Source organism: Mixophyes fleayi, chromosome 4 (assembly GCF_038048845.1).
Source record: "Mixophyes fleayi isolate aMixFle1 chromosome 4, aMixFle1.hap1, whole genome shotgun sequence".
Lineage (NCBI taxonomy): Eukaryota > Metazoa > Chordata > Amphibia > Anura > Limnodynastidae > Mixophyes > Mixophyes fleayi.
Genome location: NC_134405.1, coordinates 20,178,005 through 20,198,445, shown reverse-complemented (window position 1 = coordinate 20,198,445; position 20,441 = coordinate 20,178,005). Strand labels below are relative to the sequence as shown.

Genomic DNA, 20,441 nt, shown 5'->3' with positions numbered 1-20,441 from the left:
ACATACAATTTCACACAGATAAGGCCATGGTCGGGAATCAAACTCATGACCCCAGTGCTGTGAGGCAGAAGTGCTAACCACTTAGCCACCATGCTGCCCAAGTATTGGTGATTGAAAACAATCAGAGCAGCCGGGCAGCACAGTCTCCCTGCCTGTCTCTGCGAACGGACCTGCACATAGTGAGCAGCCGCCGGCAGCAAGCCCCTGCCAGGGGGTGTGATTGCCCCAATCGCCCCCCCCCCCCCCCCCATGGATCCACCACTGGGAGGACGGGGTGTATCCTAAATCTGGAGGGAAAGTAGTGTCTTAGTCCTGCCTGTACATAGTACAAGCTATAAAGCTATAATCTACCATGTGGCATTCATGTTAAACCGTTGATAGAGGAGTGCCTGACCTACCTGAGAATCTCATCTTCCAGTTCCTGAAGTTTACGTTTCCCAGCGGCGATATTTAAGACCAAAGATTGTTTGTGTTCCTCCAGCTCCGGCCGCTCCTTCCTCACCACAATGCCCAACAACTGTGCCTCTAAACCCTACACAGAAAGAGTAATGCCTGATATGAATACGGGTCTGGATTACATGGAATACGCCAGTGTCCTATACAGTGACATAGCCTTCTTATCATCTCTTGTTTTAGACTGTAGACATCTGGTATACTATGCACCCAACACTGGAGCGTAGAGTCACACTAGTTAGATGAATGAACTCTTTAATCCACAAGCTGGCATTCCAGTAGCAGAAAGCATGTCTCGGTTTGTGTATATGGCGAAGACACAAAAAAATAGTGAATGCGATTAAGTACACTGAAACTATGGATCTACAAGAAAAGCATTTTCCGCCAAGAAAAATCCCATTATCAAGTCATGGCTTCATGCTGAGGCAGACGTCGGTTTGCCTGAAGGCGACACTAGACGCCGGGTAGGGAAAAAAGGAAAGTCTAATTTCAACAGGCAATGACAATGTGAGAGCGACACGGAAAAACTTGCCGGGGTCAATATTTTAAGTTCTACTGTCATCTCCTGGACACCTTGGACCAATATTATCCTTAGAGTAAAGCACTAAAAAAACGAATGTAAGCTAGAAGGGGAGTGGAAACTGTGCAAGAAATAAGTAAATAAATAGTATATAATTCCATAAAGCATATTACCATTTTACCATACTCATAGGAAGGATAAACGGTGTCTGAGAAAAGCCGAATACAAGACAGAAAGAGAAATGCTTCATGTATAACCAGAGAAACCAAACACAGACGAAGGTAAAGAAATGTATACAAGTGTCCGAAAAGGTTATATAGAGAGGAAATAGACAATGGAATCTTAATATCCTCCAAATTTGGTAACAAACGCTCTTTTCTGTAGAGTATCGGTAACAAGACCAGCAATTTTTACAGGTCCTTAAGATCAGAACAGTTCAAGTGAAGGACAATGTAGCACGTCCAGTACTAAGTAGTAGGAGTGGGATGAGATTCAGTGGGTTGTCTGAAAGAGATTCCCAGCATTTGCTGGAAGACTAATGGTGCTGTACAGAGCCCTAAGTATGGGTTGTTAGAGAGTCCATTATCCAGGACATGGTGACGAAAGTGCAGGGGGTAAATGTATCAAGCTGACAGTTTTCTGGCGGGTTTGAAAAACCAATCAGATTCTAGCTATCATTTATTTAGTACATTCTACAAAATGATAGCTAGAATCTGATTGGTTGCTATAGGCAACATCTCCACTTTTCAAACCTGCCGGAAAACTCTCAACTTGATACATTTACCCCTAGGTCATCATCATCTATTTATATAGCGCCACTAATTCCGCAGCGCTGTACAGAGAACTCACTCACATCAGTCTCTGCCCCATTGGAGCTTACAGTTTAACTTCCCTAACATACACACACACACACACACACACACACACACACACACACACACACAGACTAAGGGCAATTTAATAGCAGCCAATTAACCTACTAGTATGTTTTTGGAGTGTGGGAGGAAACCGGAGCACCCGGAAGGAACCCACGCAAACACCGGGAGAACATACAAACTCCACACAGATAAGGCCAAGGTCGGGAATCAAACTCATGACCCCAGTGCTGTGAGGCAGAAGTGCTAACCAATAAGCCACCGTGCTGCCCAGATCTTGGAATAGTCCATGAGATTGCAGATGATATACTGGGAATAGCATGATTCTGCCCCTAGTGGTTGGTGGAGGAATAGACAACCAGATGTCTGCACTCACAGTCGTCACGAGACATATATCCAGGACATAATCTTACACCATACAGTGGGTGCTTGTTTTACCTGCTCTTTCACGGCAAAGTTGACAATGGTGGTCTGCGAGCTGATCTCCGGGGTATAATGGGGGTTGGACAGTTTAGTTGTGATGTAGAACCGGAAATCAGGGTTATAGGTCACATCTTTATCACCCAGACGGATCTGCAGTTTCCCCCCTGTAGGACAGACACAATATCAGTAAGTCACTGCAGCATGTAATTACCAGGTAACGGCATTGTCATCATCACTAGGCTCAAGCAGAGGTTATTATACATAGAAGTGACATTGTGTATATCCAGTCATTACTTTAATGTAATATAGCAGCCCTACTAATCACCATCATCATTAATTATTTATATAGCATGAGCGAATTCGGTAACGCTTTACAATTGGGAACAAACACAGTAATATACAAATCTGGGTAATACAGACAAAGCGGTATGAAGGCCGTGCTCGCAAGCTGACAATCTATGGACTGTAATACTAATGATTTATAACTTACCGGCTGGAGAGAACAATCAGCCAATCAGAAATAGCTGATCGTCATCATCATCACATTGTGCCTACAAGAGATACTGTCCCTCCCCCGTTACGCCTCTCAAGTCATGAGTAGTAGAAAGTGTACGATGCGGCCTAATCTGCATACTGACATGTGGCACGTGTGCACGGTACAGAAATGTACATTTTATGCAAATAAAACTGATATCAGTTGGACTCTCCGCAAACCCCATTATTTGTTACTGCAAATGCCAGCTATCGCTATCACTAAAGAAGCATCCGAGTCAAGTTGTGTTTAATAATCATTAAATTGATGGAAACAAAGCTCTATTAGCTCTTTGGGGTTATTCCTCTCATATACCATACAGAGTTAATTACTTCCTATGTATGATCCCTATCACTTACCCCCTGTAGTGACAGCTTGTATTACTTCCTGGGTATGATCCCTATCACTTACCCTCTATAGTGACAGCCTGCATTACTTCCTGTGTATGATCCCTATCACTCACCCCCTGTAGTGACAGCCTGCATTACTTCCTGTGTATGATCCCTATCACTCACCCTCTGTAGTGACAGCCTGCATTACTTCCTGTGTATGATCCCTATCACTCACCCCCTGTAGTGACAGCCTGCATTACTTCCTGTGTATGATCCCTACCACTCACCCCCTGTAGTGATAGCCTGCATTACTTCCTATGTATGATCCCTATCACTCACCCCCTGTAGTGACAGCCTGCATTACTTCCTGTGTATGATCCCTATCACTTACCCCCTGTAGTGACAGCCTGCATTACTTCCTGTGTATGATCCCTATCACTTACCCCTGTAGTGACAGCCTGCATTACTTCCTGTGTATGATCCCTATCACTCACCCTCTGTAGTGACAGCCTGCATTACTTCCTGTGTATGATCCCTATCACTCACCCCCTGTAGTGACAGCCTGCATTACTTCCTGTGTATGATCCCTACCACTTACCCACTGTAGTGACAGCCTGCATTACTTCCTGTGTATGATCCCTATCACTCACCCCCTGTAGTGATAGCCTGCATTACTTCCTGTGTATGATCCCTATCACTCACCCCCTGTAGTGACAGCCTGCATTACTTCCTGTGTATGATCCCTATCACTTACCCCCTGTAGTGACAGCCTGCATTACTTCCTGTGTATGATCTCTATCACTCACCCTCTGTAGTGACAGCCTGCATTACTTCCTATGTATGATCCCTATCACTCACCCCCTGTAGTGACAGCCTGCATTACTTCCTGTGTATGATCCCTATCACTTACCCCCTGTAGTGACAGCCTGCATTACTTCCTGTGTATGATCCCTATCACTTACCCCCTGTAGTGAGAGTCTGCATTACTTCCTGTGTATGATCCCTATCACTTACCCCCTGTAGTGACAGCCTGCATTACTTCCTGTGTATGATCCCTATCACTTACCCCTGTAGTGACAGCCTGCATTACTTCCTGTGTATGATCCCTATCACTTACCCCCTGTAGTGACAGCCTGCATTACTTCCTGTGTATGATCCCTATCACTTACCCCCTGTAGTGACAGCCTGCATTACTTCCTGTGTATGATCCCTATCACTTACCCCCTGTAGTGACAGCCTACATTACTTCCTGTGTATGATCCCTATCACTTACCCTCTGTAGTGACAGCCTACATTACTTCCTGTGTATGATCCCTATCACTCACCCCCTGTAGTGACAGCCTACATTACTTCCTGTGTATGATCCCTATCACTTACCCCCTGTAGTGACAGCCTGCATTACTTCCTGTGTATGATCCCTATCACTTACCCCCTGTGCTGACAGCCTGCATTACTTCCTGTGTATGATCCCTATCACTTACCCCTGTAGTGACAGCCTGCATTACTTCCTGTGTATGATCCCTATCACTTACCCCCTGTAGTGACAGTCTGCATTACTTCCTGTGTATGATCCCTATCACTTACCCCTGTAGTGACAGCCTGCATTACTTCCTGTGTATGATCCCTATCACTTACCCCCTGTAGTGACAGCCTACATTACTTCCTGTGTATGATCCCTATCACTTACCCCCTGTAGTGACAGCTTGCATTACTTCCTGTGCATGATCCCTATCACTTACACCCTGTAGTGACAGCCTACATTACCTCCTGTGTATGATCCCTATCACTTACCCCTGTAGTGACAGCCTGCATTATTTCCTGTGTATGATCCCTATCACTTACCCCCTGTAGTGACAGCCTGCATTACTTCCTGTGTATGATCCCTATCACTTACCCCCTGTAGTGACAGCCTGCATTATTTCCTGTGTATGATCCCTATCATTTACCCCCTGTAGTGACAGCCTGCATTACTTCCTGTGTATGATCCCTATCACTTACCCCCTGTAGTGACAGCCTACATTACTTCCTGTGTATGATCCCTATCACTTACCCCTGTAGTGACAGCCTACATTACTTCCTGTGTATGATCCCTATCACTTACCCCCTGTAGTGACAGCCTGCATTACTTCCTGTGTATGATCCCTATCACTTACCCCCTGTACTGACAGCCTGCATTACTTCCTGTGTATGATCCCTATCACTTACCCCTGTAGTGACAGCCTGCATTACTTCCTGAGGTGGAACCATATTATGAGCAGCCTGCATTACTCACCCACTTTTGTGACAGACTTGTTCAGGATGGGTGCCAATGATGGATCAAGATCCTCCTGGACGTTCTGCAGGAGTGCAGGGGTTCCAAACTGTACTGCCTGTTCAAGTATTCGCATGAAATCTGGCATTTGGAGGTCAATCACTTTAAGTCCCTACATGAAACAAAAGAGACAAGGGAAGGGTGGTCAAGATGACACATGATGACGCAATTAGGACAGGAGGGAGTGAGGAATGGATATCCCTACCTTGGCAGCCTCCATACTTTTAATCCATTTGGTGGCTTGTCCCTGTGGGTCTACCATCAGTGACCACCTTAAAACAAAGGTTGCATCATGTATCACAGAGTATAATCAGGGTTTTGCAGAACTAACAGTAATGGGGACACAATAACTAAAGGCATATAGAAAGCTGGAAGTGTGAATGAACATTGACAAGAGACAGGTAGAAAGCTGGCTGTGTGAATGAACATTGACAAGAGACAGGTAGAAAGCTGGAAGTGTGAATGAACATTGACTAGAGACAGGTAGAAAGCTGGAAGTGTGAATGAACATTGACTAGAGACAGGTAGAAAGCTGGAAGTGTGAATGAACATTGACAAGAGACAGGTAGAAAACTGGAAGTGTGAATGAACATTGACAAGAGACAGATAGAGAGCTGGAAGTGTGAATGAACATTGACAAGAGACAGATAGAGAGCTGGAAGTGTGAATGAACATTGACAAGAGACAGATAGAGAGCTGGAAGTGTGAATGAACATTGACAAGAGACAGATAGAGAGCTGGAAGTGTGAATGAACATTGACAAGAGACAGATAGAGAGCTGGAAGTGTGAATGAACATTGACAAGAGACAGGTAGAAAGCTGGAAGTGTGAATGAACATTAACTAGAGACAGGTAGAAAGCTGGAAGTGTGAATGAACATTGACAAGAAACAGGTAGAAAGCTGGCTGTGTGAATGAACATTGACTAGAGACAGGTAGAAAGCTGGAAGTGTGAATGAACATTGACAAGAGACAGGTAGAAAACTGGAAGTGTGAATGAACATTGACAAGAGACAGATAGAGAGCTGGAAGTGTGAATGAACATTAACTAGAGACAGGTAGAAAGCTGGAAGTGTGAATGAACATTGACTAGAGACAGGTAGAAAGCTGGCTGTGTGAATGAACATTGACTAGAGACAGGTAGAAAGCTGGAAGTGTGAATGAACATTGACAAGAGACAGGTAGAAAACTGGAAGTGTGAATGAACATTGACAAGAGACAGATAGAGAGCTGGAAGTGTGAATGAACATTGACAAGAGACAGATAGAGAGCTGGAAGTGTGAATGAACATTGACAAGAGACAGATAGAGAGCTGGAAGTGTGAATGAACATTGACAAGAGACAGGTAGAAAGCTGGAAGTGTGAATGAACATTGACAAGAAACAGGTAGAAAGCTGGCTGTGTGAATGAACATTGACTAGAGACAGGTAGAAAGCTGGAAGTGTGAATGAACATTGACAAGAGACAGGTAGAAAACTGGAAGTGTGAATGAACATTGACAAGAGACAGATAGAGAGCTGGAAGTGTGAATGAACATTAACTAGAGACAGGTAGAAAGCTGGAAGTGTGAATGAACATTGACTAGAGACAGGTAGAAAGCTGGCTGTGTGAATGAACATTGACTAGAGACAGGTAGAAAGCTGGAAGTGTGAATGAACATTGACAAGAGACAGGTAGAAAACTGGAAGTGTGAATGAACATTGACAAGAGACAGATAGAGAGCTGGAAGTGTGAATGAACATTGACAAGAGACAGATAGAGAGCTGGAAGTGTGAATGAACATTGACAAGAGACAGATAGAGAGCTGGAAGTGTGAATGAACATTGACAAGAGACAGGTAGAAAGCTGGAAGTGTGAATGAACATTAACTAGAGACAGGTAGAAAGCTGGAAGTGTGAATGAACATTGACAAGAAACAGGTAGAAAGCTGGAAGTGTGAATGAACATTAACTAGAGACAGGTAGAAAGCTGGAAGTGTGAAGGAACATTAACTAGAGACAGGTAGAAAGCTGGAAGTGTGAATGAACATTAACTAGAGACAGGTAGAAAGCTGGAAGTGTGAATGAACATTGACTAGAGACAGGTAGAAAGCTGGCTGTGTGAAAAAAGCTACAACTATACTCATGGTCCCAGAGAGAGAGAGAGAGGAATTAGACACAGTTAGAAGAGATTAGACACAGGTAAAAAACAGGCATAGGGGATGAACAGAAACAAAAGACAGGTAGAAAACAGGCATAGTGAATGAACAGCGACTATAGACAGGTAGAGAACTGACAGGTGACAGTCAGTGTTCAGTAACTGTGGAACAAAGGCTCCTGTAATGTGACATTTTTCCTGTAATGTGACATTTTCCCATGGGAGTATACAGCATGTGAGAAGATTATGGGAAGGGGCTGTCATTACCTATTTCCCCGTGTGACGATGACCCCATTGTCACTGGAAAAACTGTCCGAGGGCAGGCCTTGCAGGTTCCATTCTCGCACCATGGTGGGGCTGGATAGGAAGGTGGTCAGAGAAAATTGGGGAGAGCAGGGGACCAACATCTCTTGCACCTGAAACCAGCAGGGATTACAGCATTACAAATATGGGTTACACTATGAGTATGCAACTATGTAGGATAGGGAAAAGGTCACCCAATTGTGGATCTGTGTAAGTAATAGGAGCGAGAGAGGTATGTCTGTGGAGTGTGCTATACAGTGGAGAAATACACCAGTGGATTTGTGGCAGTGATCATAAGACATGAAGCTCATGAAGACATGTCAGTGGGCTGCATTCAATAGTGGACAAATACATCAGCAAATTTTTGGCAGCAACTAGAACCAGAGAGGTGTGTCTGTGAGTGTGGTGACAGTGGATTCATTCACCAGTGGATCTGTGTAAATGATAGGACACAGAGAGGTGTGTGTGTGGGGGGTGTATTGGACAGTCGATACATTCACCAGTGGATTTGTGTAAGTGATAGTACACAGAGAGGTTTGTGTGTGGGGGTGTGTTGGGAATTTGATACATTCACCAGTGTAACTGTGTGATAGGACACATAGAGGTGTATGCGTGGAGTGTGTGCTAGATTGTGGGTGAATTTACCGGTGGATCTGTGTAAGTGATAGCAAAGAGAGATGTGTATGTGTGGGGTGTGTTGGACAGTGGATACATTCACCAGTGGATCTGTGTAAGTCATAGAACACAGAGAGGTGTGTGTGTGTGTGTGGGGGGGGGGGGGGTGTTGGACAGTGGATACATTCCCCAGTGGATCTGTGTAAGTGATAGCAAAGAGAGATGTCTGTGTGTGGGGTGTATTGGACAGTGGATACATTCACCAGTGGATCTGTGTAAGTCATAGAACACAGAGAGGTGTGTGTGTGGGGGGGGGGGGGGGGGGGTGTGTTGGACAGTGGATACATTCCCCAGTGGATCTGTGTAAGTGATAGCAAAGAGAGATGTCTGTGTGTGGGGTGTATTGGACAGTGGATACATTCCCCAGTGGATCTGTGTAAGTGATAGGTTAGAGAGGCGTGCCTGTGGGATATGTTGGACAGTGGATGAGTTCAGCGGTGTATTTGTGGCAAGGAGATAGAGATGCCTTTACCAGGACTGTCTATATAGGCGCAAATCACCTCTTTCATCCAGATGGCAAGGATTCCCTTACGGTAGCTGGAGAGGAAAGGGCCCATATACGAGAGGAAGGCCGATGCAAGGAGACAGTCACCGACTAGGAAGCCCAGATCTTCTTCTAGACCCTGCACAGGACGGCAGAGAGCCATTAATAAGGGAAAATCTTTACACATTAACACGGGGTGTAGAGTTAGGAGTAGAAGAGGAGACGAACCTTGACTGTCTCTTCCCAGCGAGATTTCTCCCCTGCCAGTCCAGTCACCAGTGTCCCCGCTCTCTGTAGTTTCACCTCCATCAGTTCAGCCTCGGCTCGGAGTTGCTCCTTCTGTGTCAGCTTCTCATCGTACTGAGTCTTCAACTGCTCCAGACGCTCGCCCACCTGTGACACACACAGCCTGGTAAGTACCCCTGAACACCCTCAATCCTTACACACACCAGCACACATCACAAGTAACAAGCCCTGCATGTCACCTGCTTTCCTACAGGGGGAGATGAAATTTATCTCTGTACCTCTTCAACCACCACCAAGCGCACCTTCCACAAACTGCCATGGCCATACTTGTACTGATGTGGCGGTATAACACGCCAGTATGAGGGGTGTCAGATAGTCTATTTCGAGTGCAGATGGAGTAAAGTTACTGTACCTCTCTCAGTTTATTCTGAGCCTCTGCCAGTGACGCCTGTTTCTCTGCCAGCTGAGCCATTGCTGCATTCATACGAGCACGCTTTGGTTCCACCACGCGGAATATACGACCGTACATCTGTGGAGAGGGAAGAGATCTAGGCTCATTACCAGCAACTACAAAGCTCTATATACACTGATGGACATACAGGCCTCCACTCTGGGGTTCCCATTCATATATGATAATGTGTTCACCTCCATAGCCCGCACCCACATGCACAGAGACCGGGCAGCCAGAGACACTCGGCCAACAATGTCTGGAAAGAAGTCCGGCAGCACACAGTATTGTCCAATCTTCTTCAGAATCCGCTCCGAGATATTGTCCTTGTCAAAGTTAATGAGCTGTTTGATGAAGTTGGACTCTCCTGAGGGTTGACGGAACAAACAAATGGTGAATAGACATGGGGACATACATAGGTTCACTCTCCGTTGAACAGTGTTTGTCTTCTCGTTAACGCTGGACGTCTTCACCCCACACCCCCTCCGTCCCAATCCCTCTTCTCCTCAGACTCTAACACGTCTCACCTAGTTGTCTCTTGGCCTCGGCCCAGGTGGGTTCACTTCCCCTCAGGATCATGACAGCCTGCATTACAGTCTCAACCAGGGCTGGAGGGCGTCCGTAGGCCTTGATCTCACTCAGGTCCCTTTTGTTCAGTGTCTCCAGGGCCTATGGGGAGGAAGCAAAGAATGATATCAAACTCACAGCTACCTCTGGAAGAGGGAAGGATATGGCTGGGAATACGGCAGGGAAAATCTCTCAACCTCTACAAGTGAAGAGTAAAACTGAATCTAAATGGATTTATTGTGGAGATCTCAGGGTGCCCACTCTTAGAATAGGAGAAGAACACACTCACAGGGGAAAAAACGAGAGGGTATAATATGGGAGTGGACAACAGTGATTCACATCCAAGCCTCCTTCAAGGTACAAACCATAACACATAGGGGCAGATGTTAGGGTCTGTAACTTATTTGAGATTATGAAGAAGAAGATATCAGGGTTCCTACCCTCATGGCCTCCTCCAGAGCAGGAAGAGCTTCCTCTAGGTCTTTCTGAGCATTATCTGCCAGAGCTTTGCACTTTATCTCCTCTGCTCCGATCTTCTCACTGTGAGCAGTGACCGTCTGAATGGGAATTAAGAGAACGTTCATTGGAATTTTAAGGATACAAAAGAGAGAAAAACTGGGGCAAGACAAAAATAATCACAGGTAACCACTGATGACACTTGAGCCAGGAGATGGTCTCTGAGTTGGAAAAACATGAAGAACACAAAGAGTAGAACGATAGTTGGTGCTGGCCTCGGGCCTACAACAAAGACATGTCAGGTCAATATAATACATGTCTAACTTTAGACAGACGCGTTGGATAAAGACAAACCTTCTGCTGCTCATCTGCTTCTCTCCTCTGGTGGACAATAATGACCAGATACTCCTCACACTGCTTCTGGAATTCAGCCACTTTGCTTCTGGCGATGGCAAGCTGCTCAGACATCTTCTCCACCTTCTCTCGAGTCTCGTCGATCTTAAACAGCCCATTCCGCAACTTGGAGGCCTTCTCACCCAACTCTGAGCGCTTTTCATTCAGGAGACTGAACACAGATATAGAACATATATGTACGCTGCTATACAACGATTTCCTGGAGAATAATGTTGATGTTTTATAACTTACCTTTTGTATCGAGATACCACTTCCAGATAGCTGGTTGGAGTGATATAATTTTGCCTCCTCAGTTCCAGTTTCATCTTGTGTGAATAATCCGCTACAGAGCGGTGCATTGTAACAAAGATCCGGGCCACCTTCCCATTGATCTGTGGTGGGGAGGACAGGAGTGAGGACAAAGAACAAAGTGACCAAAATTAATTTCTGCGTTCCAAACAAAACCCTTCTTGGATGGTGAAACAGGAAGAAGAGTGTTAAGGGAGAAGACATTGATTCGTGAGAGCTCTCAGGAGATGTATAACAGTTAATGCACAGCGACTTCATGAGATCGCACATCGACCTAGGCACGAGACTCACCCCTTCCATGCTCCCGAGTTCAACTCCTTCCAAATATCTCTCTGCAACCTCCAGCAGCGCTTCTTGAGGCCACTCAGAAAACCAGTCAATGGTTGTGCAGTTGACAAGGGCTGGGTACTGGCGGATTCGGTTCCTGTAACAGAGGTAAGAGTTTGAGTTGTCTTCTCGCATACAGAGTTGTGTTATGAATGAAACAGAATCGGAGAGGGTGGAACAAACAGAGACTCTAGAGGTCACTAATCCTTCTCTAAATGTTGGTAAACTATGATTACTGGGAATAGATTGGACATTTTGAAGTGAGCCTTACATGTAAAAGTCAAGCTGTCAAAGTCCAACTTCCGACCCCTATACCATTTTTGTAACCCTCCATTTTTGTAACCCTCCGCAGAGGTTACCTTCTTTTGTTTATGTCTCCGCAGAAGTTACCTATTCTTGCTTATGTCTCCTCAGAAGTTACCTTCTCTTGTTTATGTCTCCACAGAAGTTACCTGCTTTTGCTTATGTTTCCGCAGAAGTTACCTACTCTTGTTTATGTCTCCACAGAAGTCACCTACTCTTGTTTATGTCTATGTATATGAATTTTATACTACTTTGATAGTCTAAGCTAGTACATTAGTCTAAGCTAGTACATTAGAGCTCCTCACCTAAAGGGGTCTCCCACAGGGCTCATGCAGAGCACGATGTGCAGATTGCTCCGCACCCTCTCGATCAGGAAGTTAAAGAGACTCTCTGGAGTGTCCGGGACATTCTCCTCTCGACATTTTTCTTGTAAAACGTTCCTGATCTACAGCACAACAGGACGGAGAGATTAGCAGAGGTGCAGGGTACATGGGATTCATCGGGGGTGGGGGGCAGGAACGGGCACATGGATATTACCTCTTCAAACTCATCAGCTTTGTACAGATTGGGGACCTCCCCAGAACTTAATACATTGTTCACATCCTCCAGGAAAGATTCGTCTGTGATCTGAGTGTCTGCCAGGATGAAAACAGTAGGACGGCCATCCACTCCCGCCAGTCGGTACAGTCTCTTAATGTCTTGGAGAGGGAGACAGGACAATGGGAGATGAAGGCCGGCATGGGAAGTTAAACGGACTTAAAGAGACATTTCATCCAATGAAGAGGTCATAGCCTCTTGACTTTCGCTCCCTCACCTTCTCTGAACTCCTGCTTGCGGTACCCGCGCGTCACCTCCAGCTGGAAGACCTTATAGTCACAAATAAAGGCTGCGAGCCGTGCCAGGCTCTGACGCCCACTGCCCCCGATGCCAATGAGCAGCATGTTTCCACGTGGCTGTCCGATCACACGCACTATTCGGGTCACTGGGGAAGGAAGAGGTTAGTATAAGAGTCAGTCACTGGAGAGTACAGAAAGACCAATCTCTACAGAAACTAACAGTCCATGTTATCATTGACATTCCTAGATCATCGTGAAAGAGCTCTGCTTATAGAATGAAAGGACCGGATGGACCTACCGTGCTGGATAGCATCTGTGAACAAGACAAGTTTCTTAGTAGCGGCCCCGGGTTGCTGACTCTGCTCCTGCAGCTGAGTCGTCATAAACGTTTTCAGAGCTTTGAAGTCTGAAATGTCCTCGTACACCGGAGGCTCCCTCATGAAGTCACCTAGTGATGAACATGCAGATCTTCATATTATTTATCATATTTATTTCTATAGTGCCTACATATTATGCAGCACTTTCATAGGCAAACCGAGGGGAGGGTCCTAGTGCCTGGAAACCCCCCTCCAAGCCTGGGGCACTGTATAATTGAGGTGGCTGGACCCTGCTGCCGCTTCACAAAGCTTTGCTTGAAAAGGGAGAACTGTGTGCACCTAACAGTAGTGCACGTAGCATTGCCCATGTATATTATGGGGATAGGAAGAGTTGGAGAGCAGTCAAGCACTGTCTAAAATTATAGCCACTCCCCCATGCATGCTGGTCACGCCCACTGGTGGCGTGGTGTGGAAACCCCCCTCTACAAATCCTGCGTTTGCCCCTGACTTTACAGAAAGTAATCATTCACATCAGTCTCTGTCCCTGTGGAGCTTACAATCTATATTCCCTTCTACAGAAGGGCCTTTTGTCAGAAGCCAATAAACCTACTAGTATGTTTTTGATATGTGGGAGGAAACCAGAGCATCCAGTGGAAACACACGCAAATACAGGGAGAAGGGGTGGAGTACATTTTTCCTATGACCACAATTGTGACATTTAGTACACCGACATAAAAATTCTGATTAGTATATGGGCGACAACAAATAAATACAGACATATTGCTGTGTTTTACAGGACAACTCAACCCAAATATTGAAAGTTCCATATGTGAAGCATGATGGTAAAGGTTAACCCAGAATTTCCACTGCAGCATACTCAAATGAAACTTTCCAAAGTTCTTAGCTAATAGAAAAACAGTTGGTGACGTGGGTCAAAAAGCACAAGTAGCAAAGCAAATAAAATCAGTTACTGCCCTTGAAACTTGCTGCATTATCACTGTTAAAGGTGTGTGTGCTTCTTTATAATGCACCTCCTCCACATCCTGCAAAGTGAAATCTCATTTATACATGGGGATGGAAATTTATGAGGAATATTCCATGCGCTCGGCAAGGAATACCCTGATCCAACCAAGTTCTCATATCAGAAGACGCTAAATTTTGCCGCCATCTTCTCCTGCAAATTCATGCGCTTCCCCTGAAAAACGGGTGCAAGCACAAAAAAAGACAGGTGTTTTTCCCTTTAGTAAATGATCCTAATATTATTTCTATGTAGTGGTAGCACAATGCGTCAGGTGCTGCCATTACCAGATCATGCTTTAAAAATATATTGGAGGATGAACATACGGGTACACTATTCACTGAAACTCATTAGATAGTAATGTGTAGGAAGCCCTGGGGAACACTAATAAGTATACACAAATACATGATCGTTTGATAAACACAAGAGCTTGTTAGTGATTGCAAGAGATGGTACCTACCAAAAATAGGTGGGTGTTTGCTGGGACACAAGTTGTGGTATGTAAGGTCAAATAGAGAACCCAACTTTTCGCTCAGAATCCCTACAAAAGCTTCAGTGTCTGACGTATCGACCAGACGGTCTGAGAAGACTCTGCCGGAGAGACAGGAACATTCATTTCAGTGAAATAGTCCGATATTTTAAATGATCTGTTATGTATATATGTACATTGCATAAACCTTCTAGGTCTTATACATTGTTTTACACAAAACAGGAAACCAATTGTTTTTCTGCAACCTGATCCAAGTATCTCAGCTCATCCTGTAGCTACTTGAAGGTGCTGAAGCTCATAGTCCAGTCTATGAGTCTCTATACCTGGACAGTGGTACAGGTGTGTATGACCAGCGTGATTATGCCATACATGCTTTTGTTTAAAGGTGTGTATGTTACCTGAAGCACTCGTGTACCCATAGTCTGGTTATACTTTGCTTTGTATCATGGAGGTCACGGTGGGCTCGTAACATGCCCTGGAATACCTGCAGAAGGAAGGAGAGGTGAAGGGCCATTTTATTTAGCGCTCTCAAATATCTCATTAATTTGTCAGTCTGTCCGGATCACAATCTTCTCTATGTTTGGAAGGTCAACAACAAGTATACTTTGTCCACCCCAATCTGTCTTCTTCACCCTCACTCTTCTCCCCACTACCGCGCTACTCGGTTTCTCAAAGTGCCTGTACCTACTATACCAAAACATCCAACCCGCTTTTTTTCCTGTACTGAGACGCTCAACTCGACTTTCTTTCCTGCACTCAATGGCCACCCAACTCTCTTCCCTGAACTCAATGGCCACCCTACTCTCTTCCCTGAACTCAATGGCCACCCAACTCTCTTCCCTGCACTCAATGGCCAACCTACTCTCTTCCCTGAACTCAATGGCCACCCTACTCTCTTCCCTGAACTCAATGGCCAACCTACTCTCTTCCCTGAACTCAATGGCCACCCTACTCTCTTCACTGAACTCAATGGCCAACCAACTAATTCCCTACACTCAATGGCCACCCTACTCTCTCCCCTGAGCTCAATGGCCAACCAACCAATTACCTGCATTCAATGGCTACCAAACTCTCACCCCTGCACTCAATGACCACTTTCTTTAATCCCTAAATGTCCACCTTTGCTTACTCAAGTTCAAAGTCTAATCAACTTTCTTCCCAAGCTAACGTTTATCGGACTCTCTGTCATGCACTCAATGTGAACCAACTCTCATCTTTACACACAATTTCTGCCCCTTTTTTCTTCCCAGTACTCAATATCTAATTTCCCATGTACGCATATGTTTTTGATATTGCATTCCTCACCTCTTTCTCTAGACTCCTCACCTTAGAAATGTCCCGGAGGTTGAACAGGTAGTGGATCTTGGCTGGGGTGGGAAGGAATCTCTGAATAATTGCATTATACAATTCAACGGTTGCCTGAGTGATCACATCTCCAACCGGCTTCACCTCCTCCTCAAAATCCTGCAGCTTCTGACTCATCATTGTCCCAAATATGCGATTAATCTGAGATTCCTGGGAGAGGACAAACAAAAATCAGTAGTTCCTCTTAAAAATGGCTATTGAGTCTACACAATCAGTTATTTTTAAATTTGCCCTCCTGCTGTGCAAAATGGTTTTGTTATGAAGTAAAATTGCGCTTTCTAGCTGGATCTACTCCAAACTCTAAATCAGACCCACAGTGAAGTGAGAGGATGGTATCCAAGATAATCTCTCTGGTGATTAAATGCCCTGTAACAAACAATTCCTAGAGTCTGGATTAGCCTATCAAGGTCTCTGTTGATTACGCACAGTTCTCAGATCGCAGAGTACCCTCAGTAGGACAGGTATAACGTATAGTGTTGTTACAGGACACTGTGATCCATAATGAAGTTATTTACTCACCGAAGGGAACGTCATGTTAATAAGGTTAAACCGGCTCTTAAGTCGATCAGAAATAGCCGTGCGGCCCCCACCAGGAGGACCCATTGCTGCCATAATGAACATGTCCTGGGGAGGGAAGAAGAGAGAATGAGAGGAAATAAAGAAACTACAGTCATAAGTGGAAAATTAGTGAAGACATATTTAGAGAAGCAAAGTAGACTAGAAGGTTTGAGGCTCGCAATGTCAGAGCAGGAAAGTAGAGTAGAAGGTCTGAGGCTCACACTGTCAGAGCAGGATAAATACAGTAGAAGGTCTGAGGCTACAATGTCAGAGCAGTAAAGTAGAGTAGGAGGTCTGAGGCTACAATGTCAGAGCAGGAAAGTAGAGTTGAAGGTCTGAGGCTCACACTGTCAGAGCAGGATAAATACAGTAGAAGGTCTGAGGCTACAATGTCAGAGCAGTAAAGTAGAGTAGGAGGTCTGAGGCTCACAATGCAGAGCAGGAAGGTAGAGTAGAAAGTCACAATGTCTGAACAGGAAAGTAGAGTAGAAGGTCTGAGGCTTACAATGTTAAATGTAGGGTGGGAAAGTGGAGTAGAAGGTATGAGGCTTACATTGTCAGGACAGGAAGGTAGATTAGAGGGTCTGAGGCTCACAATGTCAGTGCAGGAAAGTAGAGTAGAAGGTCTGAGGCTTACAATGTTAAATGTAGGGTGGGAAAGTAGAGTAGAAGGTATGAGGCTTACATTGTCAGGACAGGAAGGTAGATTAGAGGGTCTGAGGCTCACAATGTCAGAGCAGGAAAGTGGAGTAGACGGTCTGAGGCTCACAACGTCAGACAGGAAAACAGAGTAGAAAGCATGAAGCTCAAAATGTAAGGGCAGGAAAATAGAGCAGCAGGTCAGACTGTCACATTCTCAGAGTAGTCAAGAAAAGGAAAAGGTCTCAGGCCCACAAAGTCAGGGCAGGGAAGTAGAGTAGGAGACTCAAGGTTCTCAATCCGAAAGCAGGAAGAAGAACATGGAAAATAATAGGAACGTGCTCAGTATCAAGTGAACACGCAAAGAACAGTCCTGAGTCTGACCTTTACATATTTGATGCTCTGATTGTTACGATCATACCAGAAGCCATAGTCAATCCATAGCCGAAGAAGCTCAAGAGGGGGCTGTGATCCAAATGTGTCCTTAGCTGGCATGTTGAGGTCATCCATGAAGGTTATGAGCTGTTTGCCTCCTGTAGGAACATATACCCCCTTTGTTCGCTTCTCCACACGACTCTCAATAATATTTTGCACATTGCTTGAGCTTGTCTAAGAAGAATGGGAGATAATTATATTGTAGACTGGTAACTAATGCTTCTGGTTGGGTAATTCATTGAGACAGCTTCAGGAAACATCACTATAATGTGGTTACCTGTGCAGACATGTTTACGGTCAGCAATGCCCACTTGTTAGCATCGAGGGACTGCAGAACACTTTGAGCGATGGAGGTCTTCCCGGTACCCACTGGCCCCACAAGTAGAACTGGACTCTGATGAGCAACCAGGGCACTGACAATGAACTGATAGCGCACAGTGTCCACTGTTGGCACCATGATCTTATAGAACGGGGCACTGTGAGGAGAGGTAATAGGAAAATCACAGATTATTAAAGAGGGTGCAGTAGATATCAGGAAGTACAGAAGAAGAGATTAAAAATACTTGGGCATTATGATGGTTGGTGAATTCAGATGTTTACGCTCTAGGACATACTTAGAAGGAATTCGCCAACCCTTGGGCAGCCTCTCCTCAAAGTTGAGCCAGTTCTTTGATTTAGGATCCACAAAATATTCATACACAGTGTCCTGATGGGTGACAAAATAAATTTAATTACTCATTGAGGTCATCCAGAAGCATCACTATCGCGCATGGACTAGCCCATTACTCAGTCAGGTATGCAAGGTCAACATTTGCAGGGTTGCAACCAATAGAAACAATTTAATGAACGGTCAACTAAGCCTTTAACCATGAAAGTTAAATATAATGTTATACCTGACACTTGCCTGAGGCTCTGTGAAATACGAAAGTATTACCTCCTGACTCCACTACAGACAACTGAAGCTCCCCCTACATCATTAGGACAGTGTCCTGATGGGATTTGATGCAGGTCAAAAAGCTAAAACCGCAGCCGTGTCAGTTACTGTGAACCAACCAATACACACAGGGGAGGACGTTTACAAAGCGTACTGTAAGGGCAGGAAAGTAGAGCAGAATACGGCAAGACGCTTTCGTTTTGAACCAAGGCACAGAGATGGTCCACCTACCGTATATAATAGTGCACATCTATTCTCTGCTATCTGGAGGTTCCTCCGTAAAACTAGAAAGGAGACTAGGCAACCTAATGAGCCACCTAAGTCTCATTAAATTTATTGAAAATCAACACCTATGGGGTCATATTAGGGCCTTTGCCCAGTGTAAACCATCTGAATTGCCTTGTGAATAAAAAAGACCCCCTAAAGAACCAACAAGTCATGAGGAGATGGACTCAAATCACTGACTAGGCCATAAACAGCATGAAAGACTGGATCCCCACCTCAACCACAGCCATCCTTCTATATAAACATACGAGCAAGGTCCTCAAAACGAGTTATACTTCTCCTAGTTACTCACATATTCCTGGTGAGGTTAATATCACATAAGGGAGTACGGTGGCTCAGTGGTTAGCACTTCTGCCTTACAGCACTGGCCTTATCTGTGTGGAGTTTGTATGTTCTCCCTGTTTTTGCGTGGGTTTCCTCCGGGTGCTCCGGTTTCCTCCCACACTCCAAAAACATACTGGTAGGTTAATTGGCTACTAACAAATTAGTCTGTCTGTCTGTGTGTGTGTGTGTGTGTGTGTGTGTGTGTGTGTATGTTGGGAATTTAGACTGTAAGCCCCAATGGGGCAGGGACTGATGTGAGTGTGTTCTCTGTACAGCGCTGCGGAATTAGTGGCGCTATATAAATAAATTATGTTGATGATGATGAAGGGAGAAGGATAATCTCTTGGCATGTGTTCTGGGATCTGGAATACTAAGGTTGCATAGAGATTAAAGATGAAGTCTCCATTTGGTCTTGGAGGCTTGGCCTCATTACCAGCCTTGTCTTGCCATAGGGTCTATGTAGTCCCACAGGGGAGCTGTGAAGCTGTCGTCCAGTGTAAAGCTGGGTATAGGGATCTCACGTCACCCCCGCTCAATATTGTACTATTCTTCTTCTTCTCACCTTGCTAGGGAAACTTCCTTCCAGCTCTCTCATGTAGTTGTCAATCTTTCTTCTCCCCTCTTCATCCACAGAAGCGCAGACTGACCATATAAGACAAAACAAAAACCAGAGCTCCACCATTCGGCTGTAATTGTCCGCGTCGGATGGATTTACCTGGGGTGTGAGGCAAAATAAGTGACAGACGAACAAAACATGGACTTACAGACCACACAAAGACATATTTCATGAAGTACTAACCCCATTTTCAGGTGTTGCAAGTGAGTCATACAATTTGCACAGTGAGATGACCCCACTAGTGTCCTCTTGAGGTACAAGGTCCTTGCAGTTTTGTTGCTTGTACTCAAGAATCCGCCCAACGTATTTGTCGAACATACGCTGGAGTGTCTCTGCTTCCGCCTGGACAATGCAGAAAATACTTTGTTGTCAGTAATCTCACAATCGCTCAATGGCTTCTACATCGTGGCAACTTATTCTACAGCCAGATGTCTACAACCACTCTAATATCCCATAGGTTTATATAGAGTCGAAGGAGAATACCTTGTAACAAATGTAAGGTGTACCCACAACCTGCGTAAAGTGTAAACCC

The 20,441-nt window shown here is 45.0% G+C and overlaps 1 protein-coding gene across 1 annotated transcript in view; it reads right to left on the bottom strand.

Moving 5' to 3' along the window:
- DNAH2 (dynein axonemal heavy chain 2) overlaps nt 1-20,441 on the bottom strand; it is a 92,178-nt gene that overhangs the window by 16,094 nt on the left and 55,643 nt on the right. The window contains 27 exon segments of the mRNA XM_075206423.1: nt 399-532; nt 2,287-2,435; nt 5,408-5,558; nt 5,652-5,718; nt 7,849-7,997; nt 9,060-9,182; nt 9,272-9,436; nt 9,702-9,818; nt 9,935-10,104; nt 10,265-10,406; nt 10,745-10,861; nt 11,115-11,325; nt 11,406-11,545; nt 11,754-11,886; nt 12,398-12,537; nt 12,630-12,790; nt 12,907-13,074; nt 13,227-13,376; nt 14,724-14,854; nt 15,152-15,237; nt 16,080-16,268; nt 16,638-16,742; nt 17,700-17,924; nt 18,028-18,226; nt 18,365-18,456; nt 19,856-20,008; nt 20,093-20,251. Coding sequence (XP_075062524.1) covers nt 399-532; nt 2,287-2,435; nt 5,408-5,558; nt 5,652-5,718; nt 7,849-7,997; nt 9,060-9,182; nt 9,272-9,436; nt 9,702-9,818; nt 9,935-10,104; nt 10,265-10,406; nt 10,745-10,861; nt 11,115-11,325; nt 11,406-11,545; nt 11,754-11,886; nt 12,398-12,537; nt 12,630-12,790; nt 12,907-13,074; nt 13,227-13,376; nt 14,724-14,854; nt 15,152-15,237; nt 16,080-16,268; nt 16,638-16,742; nt 17,700-17,924; nt 18,028-18,226; nt 18,365-18,456; nt 19,856-20,008; nt 20,093-20,251 — 3,926 coding nt within the window.